This window comes from Rhinatrema bivittatum, chromosome 5 (assembly GCF_901001135.1).
Source record: "Rhinatrema bivittatum chromosome 5, aRhiBiv1.1, whole genome shotgun sequence".
NCBI lineage: Eukaryota > Metazoa > Chordata > Amphibia > Gymnophiona > Rhinatrematidae > Rhinatrema > Rhinatrema bivittatum.
This window is the reverse complement of record NC_042619.1, coordinates 117,248,495-117,263,716: the sequence shown is the minus strand read 5'-3', so window position 1 is coordinate 117,263,716 and position 15,222 is coordinate 117,248,495. Positions and strand designations below refer to the sequence as shown.

Here is a 15,222-nt window from a genome sequence, read left to right as displayed (position 1 = left end):
CCGTAGTGACTAAATATGGGGGGCTGTCGCAGGACCTATCCCGTGGCGACCAAAGATAAGACCCTAAGAGAGTGTGTATATTTTAGTGAGTATGTGTGTGAGGAGTGCCTATGCCTATGAGAGAGTGCCTCTGGTGCTTGTGTGTGTGTGTGTGTGTGCCTGTGTGAGTGAGTATTAGAGGGAATGAGCTGGGGAATATGTGTAAGAGAGGGAATGTTTGAGAAAATAATGTTTGTGTGGCAGGGTGACTGGCCATCAAAAGATCCTAGGCATGGAGAGCAGGAGATTTTTTTAATTCTTATTAGTTTTAATTTGTGGGTGTTTTTTAATATGTTTGCTGTTTTGAAACATTTTATTGATATTTGGCGAAATATTAAAACAATTTTTTTTTAAATAATTTTTTCTTTGAGATTTTTCACAATTTAACAAAGTAAAAACGTTGTAATAGTAATTGAGAGGACAAAATGGCAAAATTACAATAAACAAATTTATGTGAGTTTTTAATTATTGGAGGTTTTGTTAGCTGATTTGAAATATATTTTTTTATTAGTATGGTTTTATTATTTTGAATGGTGTTTTATAAGTCTTGATTTTGTTTGAAGTTTTATGAGGAATGTAGTTATTTTTTACATTGTTGCACTGCATAATACAGTTGGACTTGATGTGGTTTCCAGCTTAGTTATTGCCTGTATGTTTCTATTTCTATAGTCTCTTATTTTTATTCTGTATTTGGTGAGGGTCTGTTTATGTTCTATATGTGTGAGGTATTCTGTTAGCACAGAGGTAGCCAAACAGCGTCTCCTGAGCTTTTTGCACTGGCTGTAGCACCACTGAGTCTCCTGGGGAGTGTAGGTGCCAAGAAGGGGTGGGAATGGGAAAGGGATGGGGCTGCTGCAGGCTCTGGAAATGCTGGCAGCAAGTAAGAACTTTACATAATGTGGCAGTACTGGGGCGGGGGCACTCGCTGAGGGCATGATTTTAAAAACATTTACATGCTTAAAATTGGGGTTTACACGTGTAAATGGACTTTACTTGAGTAAGTGGGCTTTTGAAAATTGCTACAATTTATGCCATTGAATCAGGGATGGCTCAAGGCAATGTGCCGCCTGAGGTGGGGACCACATGCCACCCCCCTCACCCTCTGCACCCCCCCAAATTAAATATAACCCTCCAAGACTCACCAAAACCCCTGGCTGTCTAGCAGGGGGGTGCAGGAGTGATCTGCCGCTCCCAGGCCGTCAGCTGCCAGTCCTGCCACTAACCAAAATGGCACCAGTGGCCTTTAGTCCTTACCATGTGACAGGGGCTGGCCAATGGCTAAAGGCCATCCATTGCCTCTACCATGTGACAGGGGCTGGCCAATGGCACCACTTGCCCCTGTCACATGGTTAGTGGCAGCCAACGGCCCGGGAGCAGCAGATCGCTCCCGGGCCCTCCATTGGACCACCAGGGGTTTTGGTGAGTCCTGAAGGGGGTTGGGAGGATGGCGCGATGGGGAGGCAGGTAGGCAGAATTTTGAAGGGGAACTTTTTGCAGCTTCAAAATTCTGCCGCCTGAAGCGGCCGCCTCACCCTGCCTCATTATAGAACCACCCCTGCATTGAATTGCCCATAGGATTTACTTGCGCCAAGTGCACTTTACTCAAGTAAATGGCTTTTGAAAATTGCTATGATAGTATGTTACATTTATGCATATAACTCCTTTGAAAATTATACCTTAGAGAGCACATGAGCAGCAGAATGTGTATGTGTGTGTTTTTGTTTCATCTCTTGCCCGCCCATGAAAGGCATGGCGGCTCTCTACCTTTGTGAATTCTAGTTTTCTGGCTCTTGACATGTGAAAGGTTGGCCATCCCTAATTTATATCATTTTTTGTAAAATATGATTAGAACACACTTGTCTTTTCTGTATTTTCCTTTGCCCTTTTCTCAGCCAGCTCTTTCTCTTGCATGTCTGCTTTGCTTTTCTTTGATTTATTTACACAGGGTATCAGTTCACAAAGTTGAACATTTTTGGCTGGATGGTTTCAGTTTGTTACTTCTGCTGTATTCTACTGTTCCTTAAAGAACTCAATAAGCAACTTAAAGAACATAAAGAAACAAGTAAGGAACATACCTTCAGTCTCTGAGAGAATGAGCAATGAGCTGTCTTGCAAAGAAGAATCAATGATTCCACTCAGGTAGGAATTCTGCTCATTCAGACTCTGCTCACTCTGAACAAGGACACCTTCAACATTACGGACTTTACAGCTAATCCCACAGCCTGGGACTGCCTGGAAGTCTGTGCAGTATCCTAGTGTTTCCGTGCCAAGCTCCTGCAAAGACAACAAGACAAGCTAGAAATAGAGAAAATGATGGCCAATAAGTTGCCGTAAGGCCTATCTATTCTGCCCAATTTACTTTCTGCTGCATAGCTACAGACCCCAGTTGATCTCTGATGTTCCCTTCACTTCTTTGCATCTAGGAGATCCTCTGTGCTTATCCCAAGCCTTCTTGAAGTTGGTTACCATTTCTGTCGCCACCATTTCCCTGGGAGGCCATTCCATGCACATATCTGTTAGCAAGCTCTGTCCATCATGACTGTAGAGGTTTGGAAGTAGATGCCCACTCCGGTCTCCCTCTCCCACTCCCTTTTCTCTCTTCATCTTTGCCGCCTCCTTTTCTCTCTCCCTGTTCCCCACTACCTCTCTTCTCTTCATCTCTGCCTCCTCCTTTTCTCTCTCCCTGTTCCTCTCTCCCTCCATATGGTTAATAATATTAACATATGACCCTGTTTGTCTCAATGAATTAGGAAAAGCCATTCTGGAAAATGTACTATTTCTTTAAGATACCATGTGTTGGAAAGCACTATATATATATATGCAAATTTATTTATTTATTTAACGGTTTTATATGCCGACGTTCATTGGGGATATCACATTGGTTTACATTAAACGTGAAACTACGCTTGGGTAACGCTTGACAGAGAACGTGAAAATAAAATATACAAAACCTAGAACAAGGGATATATGCAGAACTATATATATTAATTACAAAATAACTAAAGTGAAGGTTTCCTATTAGTTACAAAATAACTAAAACGAAATTACATGGTACAGAATTAATGAATTATATAGTACAGAAATGATGACTTTGGATCAATGCAGCTTAGCAATGAGCGAATATTGTATACGTATATAGAGTATAAACATCATAATGGAAGGGTCCATAGAGGAAGCTGGGTGGCTGGGATGGGTAGGTTTAGGTGTAAGCCTGTGTGAACAGCCACGTCTTTAATTTTTGCTTGAAATTCTTTGGGCAAGCTTCCTGACGTAGATCTGTTGGCATTGCATTCCATAAGGCAGGACCGGCTATGGAGAGCGCACGTGCTTTTGAGGTTGCAAGGTTGGTGAGTTTGGGGGAAGGTGTATGTATGGTGGCAAGGTATTGGTTTCTGGTCGGTCTAAAGGAGGAGTGGAATAGCAGTGAATCATTGAACCATTTCATATTGGGCTGTGTAGTGCTTTATGTATGATGGAGAGGGTCTTATATTGGATACGGGATGCGACTGGGAGCCAGTGTAATTCCTTTAAGACGGGTGAAATGTGCTCATTTCTGCGCATATTGGTGAGGATCTGGGTGGCAGTGTTTTGCAGAATTTGAAGTGGGTGGATGGAGTATTTTCCTACTGTACTAATTTGCTGGAGCTTAGAGATGGGTAAGAAGAACTCAGGTACAAACACTCCAGTCATTACAAGAATGGAGATGTTAAAATGATCCTGTCAGTCCATGAAGGAAATCCAGCTTCCAGCATGGGCCCTGGCTGACTGATTTCTGCATTTTGAGCCATGTGACTTGATATCTCTGCTCCTGTAGCAGCAAAGTCTATTTCTGGGGCTCAAGCTAGAAAGGGTAAGCGTGGTGCTGAGGCAGTGCAGACTAGGACAGCTGGGTGGAAAGATGGTACTGGAAGCAGTTTAAAAGGGCTAAAAAATAGTAAATAATGAATGAAAGAAGATGGGTTTATCACATTACAATAATAACATAATTCAACATTGCAGACAAAATGGTAAAGTCTTAGTCCCCTTGCAGCAGAAGAAGACCAGAAGGCTCATCTGCATATTCTACACAGCAACCCCCGGGAGAGGATTCCAGAGGTCACAGTGAGCGATCCAGGCTTCGAACGCCACAGCCCCAGCTTCCAGAGGCCCCGCACCACTTGCAGCAGAAGAGGACTGGGAGCACGCACAGTCTCAAACTTCCTTCTATCCATTTTCCTTGCTATACCTTATATGTTTACTACACCTTATCTATTTTTATTTGGTTTTATATGTTTTGATTTTACATGGTAATTGTGTTTGGTAGGAGTAATTTGTTGCAGATTTTATACATAAGGAATCTAATTCAAAACAAGTTAATAAGTTGGGTAACTAGGAAAATATAGGTAGATTAATTGTAGTGTTTTGAGGGTCATTGTCAGACATATATACAATAAATCCATAGACTAAAAGTAGTTTAGATTAGCTGTACATCCCTGCTCCCTTGGATATTTTAAATCAATAACAAATCAACAAAATTATGATGCAGGAAATAATCCAGCAGTGAGAGGGAGGCTTTCCAGTCTTTTGCACTGAGTGCCACATTTATGATTATCTCCCAGCTGGTGAGAGGTCACAGGTATGCGCTAAGTGCAAAGAGCTCTAAGCACTCAGAGAATGAGTCTGATCTCTGGAGGCTAGAATGGAAAACCTGAAGGAGCTAAGGGAGACAGAGAGGTATATAGAGGAGACCTTCAGGGACATAGTAGAGCAGTCCCACTTCCAATCTGGGAGCTCCTGAGCTGCTTTGGAGGAAAAAGGTCACCTGGAAGGAGAGCTTGATGAGGCAGGAAGCAATCCTGTAGCTAAGACCTGCCCTCAAGGTGACGTAGTATCTTCTCGTACTGAGGATAGGTCTTCAGGGGCACGTGCCCAGGGGAGAAGGGTTAGGACGGCCATTATAGTTGGTGATTCAGTCACTAAGAAGGTTGCTAGCTGGGTGGCTGGTAGATGTGAGGAACGCTTGGTAACTTACCTACCCGGTGCAAAGGTGGTGGACCTCATGCATCACATAGATAGGATTTTAGATAGTGCTGGGGAGGAGCCAGCTGTCTTGGTACATGTGGGTTCCAATGACATAAGCAGGAAGGTTCTGTAAGCCACATTTAGGGTATTAGGTAGAAAGTTGAAATCCAAAACCTCCAGGGTAGCATTCTCAGAAATGCTCCCCGTTCCATGTGCAGGACCACAAAGGCAGACAGAGCTCCAAAGTCTCAATGCGTGGATGAGACGATGATGCAAGGAAGAGGGTTTTAGGTTTGTTAGGAACTGCGCTTTATTTTGGGGAAGAGGGGGGAGCCTTTTTGAAAAGGATGAGCTCCACCTTAACCAGAGTGGAACCAGGCTTCTGGCACTAACCTTTAAAAAGGAGATAGTGCAGCTTTTAAACTAGATGATAGGGGAAAGCCGATAGTCACTCAGTAGTGCATGGTTCAGAATGATTTATCTTTAAAGGATACTAAGAGAACAGGGAAAATAGGGCATCCTAACAGAGAGGTTGCAATAAATGCCAAAGGGGATCAGGTGCCTTTAAGTAAAGTGCAGAAAGATTCCAAATTGTCAGTTGATGAGCAGGTTGTTAATATAAACAAGAAACATACTTTGAAATGTCTATCTATATACAAATGCTAGAAGTTTAAAAAATAAGATGTGAGAGTTAGAGTGCATAGCACTGGATGAAGAGGTAGATATAATTGGCATCTCAGAGACCTGGTGGAAGGAGGATAACCAATGGGACACTGATACTAGGGTACAAATTACATCGAAATGATAGGATGGCTCAAATTGGTGGGGGGTGACACTATATGTTAAAGAGAGCATTGGGTTAAACAGGATAAAAGTTCTTCAGGAAACACAATGCAATGTTGAATCTTTATGGATAGAAATTCCAGGTAAAAAAGGGAATAAAATAGTAGTGGGGGTGTATTACCATCCACCTGGCCAGAATGACCTAACAGACAACGAAATGCTAAAAGAAATTATGGAAGCTAACAAAATCAGCAGCACAGTAATAATGGGTGATTTCAATTATCCCAGTATTAACTGGGTGAATGTTACATCAAGATATTCTATAGCATTAAAGTTCCTAGATGAAATAAATGACTGCTTCATGGAGCAGCTGGTATAAGAACCAACAAGAAGGGACACTATTTTAGACCTAGTCCTTAGTGGAACAAGGATTTGGTGCGAGAGGTAACAGTGTTAGAGCCATTTGGCATTAGTGATCACAACATTATCAAATCTGACTTATTAACTGGAGGAAGTGCAAAAAAGAAATCTACTATGAGGAAAATGGTTAAGAAAAAACTGAAAGGAGCAACTGCAAAGGTTAAGAGTTTAGCTCAGGCATGGATGTTGCTTAAAAATACCATCATGGAAGCCCAGAACAGATGTATTCTACACATTAGAAAAAGTGGAATGAGGGCTAAACGATTACTGGCATGGTTGAAAGATGAGGTGAGAGAGGCTATCTAAAAGAACATCTTTCAAGAAATGGAATAGGGATCCAAATGAAGAAAATAGGAAAAAGCATAAGCACTGGCAAGTCAGATGCAAAGCGTTGATAAGGAAGAGAGAATTTGAAAAGAAGCTTGCCGTGGAAGCAAAAACGCATAATAAAACCTTTTTCAGGTACATTTGAGGTAAAATGCCTGTGAAGGAGTCAGTTAGACCATTAGATGATCAAGAGGTAAAAGGAACACTTAGGGATGGCAAAGCCATAGCAGAGACTAAATGAATTCTTTGCTTCAGTATTCACTGAGGAAGATTTAAGAGATATACCCATGCCAGAAATGAAATTCAAAGGTAATGATTCAGAAGAACTGACATCTGTGCCAGGCAAAATGGTAGAAACTAGAGATGTGAATCGTATGATCGATCGTCTTAACGATCGATTTTGGCTGGGGGGGAGGGAATCTGATCGTCGCGGTTTTTTTTGTTTTTTTTTAAATCGTAAATCGGGGGAGGGCGGGAAAACCGGCACACTAAAACAACCCTAAAAGCCATCCCGACCCTTTAAAATAAATCCCCCACCCTCCCGAACCCCCCCAAAATGTTTTAAATTACCTGGGGTCCAGTGGGGGGGTCCCGGTGTGATCTTCCACTCTCGGGCCACGGCTGCTTTAATAGAAATGGCGCCGGCGCTACCTTTGCCCTGTCATATGACAGGGCAAAGGTAGCGCCGGCGCCATTTTGGTTCCTGTCCCCCGACGTCACGAGCGCAGGAGATCGCTCCCGGACCCCCGCTGGACCCCCAGGGACTTTTGGCCAGCTTGGGGGGGCCTCCTGATCCTCACAAGACTTGCCAAAAGTCCAGCGGGGGTCCGGGAGCGACCTCTTGCACTCGTTGCCGTATTGCAAAATGGCGCCGGCCGTATGGCCGTATTGCAAAACGGTGCCATTTTGCAATACGGCAATACGGCCGGTACCATTTTGCAATACGGCAATGAGTGCAAGAGGTCGCTCCCGGACCCCCGCTGGACTTTTGGCAAGTCTTGTGGGGGTCAGGAGGCCCCCCCAAGCTGGCCAAAAGTCCCTGGGGGTCCAGCGGGGGTCCGGGAGCAATCTCCTGCGCTCGTGTTGTCGGGGGACAGGAACCAAAATGGCGCCGGCGCCATTTCTATTAATGCAGCCGTGGCCCGAGAGTGGAAGATCACACCGGGACCCCCCCCACTGGACCCCAGGTAATTTAAAACATTTTGGGGGGGGGGTTCGGGAGGGTGGGGGATTTATTTTAAAGGATCGGGGTGGGTTTTAGGGTTGTTTTAGTGTGCCGGTTTTCCCGCCCTCCCCCTTCCCCTCCCCCCTCCCCCGATTTACGATTTTTGATGATAAATCGGGGGAATTCCTATTGTATCGCGCCTCTAATGATTTTTTACGATTTAAAATATATCGGATGATATTTTAAATCGTGAAAAAATGATTCACATCCCTAGTAGAAACTAGCATAAAGAACGAAATTGCTGAACATATAGATAAACATAGTTTAATAGGACAAAGCAAACATGAATTTAGCCAAGGGAAGTCTTGTCTCACAAATTTGCTACATTTTTTTGAAGGCATGAACAAATAAGTGGATAAAGGTGAGCCAGTTGATATAGTGTATCTAGATTTCCAGAAAGCATTTGACAAAGTCCCTCATGAGAGACTTCTTAGGAAATTAGAAAGTAATGTTAATCAGTTGTTTACTCAAGTACAAAGACCCAGGGGACACACAATGAAGTTACTGGGTAATACATTAAAAACTAATAAGAGAAAATACTTTTTTACTCAATGTATAATTAAGCTCTGGAATTTGTTGCCAGAGGATGTGGTGAAAGCAATTAGTATTGTTGCATTTAAAAAAAGGTTTGGACAAGTTTCTGGAGGAAAAGTCCATTAACAATTAAGGTAGAGTTCCAGAAATCCACTACTTATTCTTGGAATACGCAGCTTGGAATCTATCTACATCTTGGGATCCTGCCAGGTACTTGTGACCTGGCTTGGCCACTGTTGGAAACAGGATACTGGGCTTGATGGACCCTTGGTCTGACCCAGTATGACAAGCCTTATGTTCTTATTAGGGACTGTCATTCCCACACCTGTGTGTGTGTGTGAGAGAGAGAGAGAAAATATAAAAATATAAATAAAATAAGGTTTGTGATCAATGTATCTCAGCCCATCTCTAACTGAAACTTTTTTTGTAATATATGAATAGCCTCTGGTTTACTGGCCAAGTCAGGAATTTGCAGTCTTATCATGAGGATTGCAACTTATTCGTAGAACACATAAGACAGGAGAGACAGGAACCTGCTCTTCCGAGTTTCCCAGCACAACCAATAAACACTGCTGCTGAAGTTCACATTTAGGACTGGCATGGTTCCAGAACAATATAGCACTCTCTTCTCTGTAACTCCAGCAGGTTCTTCTCTGCAGCCCTACTGTGTCTTCCATTTTTCACTGCTACCTGAAACAAGAGGAGAATAAAAAGTACCTCTTTGCAATACTTTGTGACAGCCATCCCCAAAGGATGTTCACTGCTGGCCTCTGCGGTGCCAACCACGGCGAGTACCCTCCTCAGGGGCAGCCTGGCTGTGTCCATCAGTAAGAGCACTCTCATGACCTTAGGAACGCCATGGGTGATGGTCCCTGTTTTATCAAACATCACTGTTTTTATCTGCAGGAAATAATTAACATTAGTCTTATTTTTGGTTTGTTCCTGATTCGTGTACAGTACAGGCCATACAAAATTAAACACAAGAATTAGGAAAATGATCATCTTTTGCCCATACTAGTGCAAACTGAGGGCTACACGTTATACCACAGCAACTGGGTAGCTGGCTGGTAAACTTGCAGCAATCTGGATTCAGAGCAGTAAATGTCCCCATTTTTCTTTGAAAGATAAGAAAACAGGGATCTGGGGGTGCTTTAAATGCCCCAATTTTAAAGTTTTCACTTTTTTCAAATAAATAATTTGAGAGGTTCATATTCAGTAAGTTAGCGAGTGGTCTAAAGTTAACCATATAACTTGTCATGGATATTCAACAGGAGAAGTTTCCTACTGAATATACTTGGCTAAAGTTATCTGTATAACATAATAAAATAGTAAATGACAGCAGATAAAGACCAAAAGGCCCAACTAGTTTGTACAACATCGATTTTATGAGCTTTTTACCCAAAGTAGACAGGACCTCCAATTCTATCGTGTCCCCTTTAATATTTTAAATCTAACCAGCTGTATATCCTCCAGAAGTCCCTTTGAAATTTCACTTCCTATGCTTTTTATTTTTCTCAAAAGCATTTCTCCTATAATGTCCCTCATCACTATAATTCATCGGTAATCGCCGCAGGAAAGTAATGCTGTCCCTGCTCCCCAAATGAAGACATGTTGGAAAATGATGGCCATACCAGCACATGCCACATCAACATGAGGAAGAAGACAGAGAAACTGACACATGGGATCCGCACCTTGTGTGCCATTTCCAGAGGCTCCCCGCCTTTGATCAGAATGCCATTCTGTGCAGCGACTCCTGTGCCGACCATCACAGCCGTGGGCGTGGCCAGGCCCAGGGCGCAGGGGCATGCGATGGATAGAACTGTGATTGAAGTCTGAAATGCAACCCTTATGACCACTTCCGCTTGTGAGATATTTTTACTGTGGATCTGAAAGAAAAACCAAACCAGCGTGAGACGCAAGTACGTTTTGACATTACATTAGGACATATACAAGACAGCACAAGAGCATAAGGAGGGCATGACTCTCAAAGATGAATCTGCATTAAAGTACAAGTTTCAGGAAAGACATTCCGAGTTGGGGACAAGATGGCCGCCAGATAGGTCTCACGGGAAGCGAGCTCCTGCAGCGGCGTTTTTCTTTTTTCTACTCTTTACAGAAAATGCCTCATACAAAACGCAAGGGGAAAATCCGGGGAGCATTGACTAGCTTCCCCGATAGTTGATCCTTACCAGCCGCGCATTGAGGGCTTCCTGGCTGGAGCAACTGTAAAGCCAGATGGGCAGGTCACTAGGGGGATGTTGGGAGAACGAACACATTCCCCCCTAACCCCGAATGTCACTCTGAGCCCAGGCGAGCTGACCAGACCAGCACATCCAGCGCAGGGAGAGGAGTCCCCGCTCGAATATGAACAAGGCAGTTTACAACGAGAGTCTCCAGAGCCAGAGCGTGAGAGCACTGGGTCGACCCGAGGGGGGATGAATGCCACACGAGCTGTGGAGCCCCATAGGTCGCTGGAGGTGGGACCGGGAGAAGAACTTCAGACCCATACTGCGGGCACCTTCGCAGGTAACACTCACCGCTTGGAAACACAATGGGATTTGGGTGAAACCCGATCGGAATCTACTGCAGTTAAAGTTAGTTTAGGACTGCCTGAGGATATTACTATGGAGAAAGTATGGTATGCTCTTAAAGCCATGATTCAGCTTTAAAATCGATTGCTCAGTCTATAACAGAAGTCAAACAGCAAACCAAAGAAAATAATATAATGATTGGAACAAATAATGTGAAAATTCAGCAACATGAGGAAAGATTGCAAAAGATGGAGTCTCTACAGCAAAATTTTGCTAAGTCAGAAATAATGGCAAAAAGAAGAATTGAAAGAGTAGAGAACAATTTAAGGATGTTGAACCTACGTGTGATAAATTTTCCAGTGCTTAGAGTGTCTCCCCAGCTGAATTATTTAAAATATATTTGAAAGTAGTATTAAAAATACTAGATACTGCTTTACGGGTTTGCACCAGAGCCTATTACCTTCCACAAGCTGTTTCTGAGGTTGGAGGAGAAGATAGACCTTCTATGGATAACTCTGAGATATTAGAGTTATCGCTGGAAGCAGAGGTCAAAGAAAGGAAAGTGATGTTGATAACTTTTGCGTTTATCTCTGACCGTAATTATGTCTTAAAAATGTTTTCGAGAAACAGATTGGCTTTATTCTACGGAGCCAAACTCTGGATCTATCCTGATGTAATTAAGGAAACGCAGCAGCACAGGAAAGATTTCCTAGCCATGAAACAAAGGGTTATCGATTTGGGTGCCCGTTATGTATTAAAATTTCCCTGTAAATGCTGCGTTAGATATCAAGAAAATAATTACGTTTTCTTTGACCCTAAACAACTGCAGGATTTCCTATTAGGCCACTCTCAAATGTTGTCACAAAGTTTTGAGGTGTATTTTTTTGGAGGGGGAGGCAAAAAAAGTTTTGCGAACCCAATTTTGTGCATAGGTGAGCTTGGTGCTAACACTTAAGGGTAGATTTTCAAAGGGTTGCGTGCATAAGATACGCGCGCAACCCCCGAAAACCTACCCCTGCCTCCCCCTGCGTGCGCCGAGCCTCGGGACGCGTGGCTTGGCGTGCGCAAGTTGCACAATTGTGCACCCCCATGCGCGCGCCGACCCTGGATTTTATAACATATTATAAAATTGGGCGTAGATTTGTTCGTGCCAGGTTGTGGGAACAAATCTGCGCCTGCGCGCAGGTTTTAAAATCTGCCCCTTAATGAACCTCTTTGCATGATTTTGCATCGCAGCAACTCCTTTATGCATAATTTGAATAAAAGTTTGTACGCACAAAAACACGTACACAGTTATATTCATTGTGATCGTGGAAAACTCTGCAAATATTGCTTCCCACGCTAAAACATCAAATAGTACATGCTATCGTAAATAGTGTGCACTATTTGTTTTAGCACACATAAGAACATAACATAAGAAATTGCCATGCTGGGTCAGACCAAGTGTCCATCAAGCCCAGCATCCTGTTTCCAACAGAGGCCAAACCAAGGCACAAGAACCCAGAAATTACCCAAACACCAAGAAGATCCCATGCTACTGATGCAATTAATAGCAGTGGCTATTCCCTAAATAAACTTGAATATTAGCAGTTAATGGACTTTTCCTCCAAGAACTTATCTAAACCTTTTTTGAATCCAGCTACACTAACTGCACTAACCACATCCTCTGGCAACAAATTCCAGAGCTTTATTGTGCGTTGAGTGAAAAATAATTTTCTCTGATTAGTCTTAAATGTGCTACTTGCTAACTTCATGGAATGCCCCCCTAGTCCTTCTATTATTTGAAAGTGTAAATAACCGATTCACATCTATTACCTATTACTAGTCCGAATGGATCTGACACTCAAACTAAATGTGATAAACTTGTCCTCCACTTCAATGAAAAAGTCTCAAAACTTGTACGATTTCCCCCCTCAGCCCCCCTCCCACTTCTCCCGCTACCACCTCACAGACCCCATTTAACGCCTTCGAACTGACCTCATCAATAGAAATAGAAAATATACTTAAAAAAATTAGACTAGCCTGACACCCCTCTGACACATTGCCTACCAAAGCCCTGCTATCCATCCCCAGCACCATAGCAAAACCCATTGCCGATATCATCAACTCTTCACTCTCCTCGGGAATTATTCCCGATCCTCTCAAGCAAGCTACCGTCAAACCCCTACTTAAGAAGCCTAGCCTCGACCCCAATGACCTCTCCAACTTCCGTCTCATCTCCAACCTTCCATTTCTATCCAAAGTACTTGAAAAAACAGTCAACATTCAACTCTCTGACCATCTGGAAAAATATAACATCCTATACCCCTCTCGATTCGGATTTTGAAAACTCTATAACTCCGAAACCCTCTTACTTTCACTCTCTGACTCCATTCTAAGAGGCTTTGACAAAGGTCACTCATACTTACTAGCACTTCTTGACATCTCAGTTGCCTTTGACACAGTGAACCACAACATACTCCTAACACGCCTCAGTGAAATTGGCATCACTGGCACCTCCTCTCTTTGGTTCAAATCCTACCTTACCAACAGACTCTACAAAATAAAAGCTGACAATTATGAATCGAAACCGATCCACCTCTCCAGAGGCATCCCACAAGGTTCCTCTCTGTCCTCCACTCTATTTAATATTTATCTACTTCCCCTTTGCCAACTTCTCTCTGACCTTCACCTCACACACTTCCTTTATGTGGATGACGTACAAATACTCATCCCTATCACCGACTCCCTAGCCTCCACCATTGAAAGATGGGAAAATGCACTTTTATCTATAAATAGCCTCCTCACCTCTCTAAACCTTGCCCTCAATACATCTAAAACTGAACTTCTCATAATCTCTCCCCCCAATCTCTCCTTGAGCACCCCCCCTGCAAGCACCTCCTTCTCACTCCAAGCCCGAGATCTAGGTGTCATAATTGATAGTCGCCTCAACCTACAAAAATTCATCGGCTCAACCATGGAAGATTGTTTCTTTAAACTCAATACTCTAAAAAAAAACTCAGACCCCTCCTCCACCTTAGTGACCTTCATACAGTTCTGCAAGCCACGGTCATGTCCAAAATAGATTACTGCAACTCCCTCCTTCTTGGTCTACCCAAAGCCATGATTAGACCTCTCCAACTCCTACAAAACGCAGCTGTGAGAATTCTCACAAACTCTTGTAAATGTGACCACATCACCCCTATACTCAAAGATCTGCATTGGCTCCCACATCCAACAGCACATAACTTACAAGACACTCACAATAATACACAAAACCCTCCACAACCAAAACATGCACTGGATGAAAGACAATTCTCCTCCACGCCTCAACCAGACCCACCAGATCCTCTTACAAAGGTACTCTCCACACTTGTCTCTGTAAATGAGTCTTTGGGCAGTCACGTAATTCTAGAAGTTTCGGCAATACTGTATGTTTAACTATAAAAGAAGGGTCACTTCCTGTATTCAATGAGATGCTGGTTGTTTTGAAAGACAAAGGGCACCCAGTATCCAGCATCTCCCAGGAACACTTTTACTGCCAAATAAAATTTAATTTATACCATTTACTGAGTCTAAGTGTTCTTGTGGCCCTGGCCCTAAGTACACTCTCTCCGAAACATATCCACTTCAAATCTACAAAAGAGCGTGCCTTTTCCATTGCCGGCCCCTATACTTGGAACACCATGCCACCCGAACTCAGACTAGAGCAGTGTGCACATAAATTCAAAACAAAACTCAAAACTTGGCTCTTTAAACAAGTCTACCCTTAAATCCTCTATTCAATAACCTGCCAAGCTAACTCCGTCTATCAACCTTACCTGCTCTCCCTAGAGATCCTCTCAGCCCTCTCCCCCCTTCTATCTCCCCCCAGTCAACCCTAGATATATTCTCCTGTGTGTAAAGCATTTTCTGTGCATCCTGTGCTGCCACACGACAACCAAATCTTGTGAAATTTATAGTTTATTTATCTTGTCTATACATTGTACATGCCACTGGATACTTGCACTTTTATATCCCAACTTAAATTTGGGACAAAGATTGTGTATATAAGTTTGCTATATCGCTTTCATGCCTAATGTTCTTTTTCTTCCGTGCACTCTCCTTTGCACCTCCCAGTTCCTCTTTACCCTGTTTTTTGTAACTGCTCTCTTCCTTCTTCGTTTTCCCCTGTTACATGTAAACCGGCATGATAACTGATGAAGGTCGGTCAAGAAAAACACTAAATAAATAAATACTCGTTCAAGACCTCTCATGATCTTTAAGACCTCTATCATATCGCCCCTCAGCCATCTCTTCTCCAAGCTGAACAGCCCTAACGTCTTTAGCCTTTCCTCATAGGGGAGCTGTTCCATCCCCTTTATCATTTTGGTTGCCCTTCTC

The 15,222-nt window shown here is 43.0% G+C and overlaps 1 protein-coding gene across 2 annotated transcripts in view; it reads right to left on the bottom strand.

The window, feature by feature from the left end:
* The window catches only part of ATP7B (ATPase copper transporting beta), a 225,428-nt gene that overhangs the window by 32,701 nt on the left and 177,505 nt on the right, over nt 1–15,222 (bottom strand). For both annotated transcript variants that reach the window (XM_029602798.1, XM_029602797.1), the window contains 3 exons: nt 10,021–10,215; nt 9,047–9,229; nt 2,115–2,313 (listed from right to left, as the gene is read on the bottom strand). In XM_029602798.1, coding sequence (XP_029458658.1) covers nt 2,115–2,313; nt 9,047–9,229; nt 10,021–10,215 — 577 coding nt within the window. The remainder of the gene's footprint in view (nt 1–2,114; nt 2,314–9,046; nt 9,230–10,020; nt 10,216–15,222) is intronic.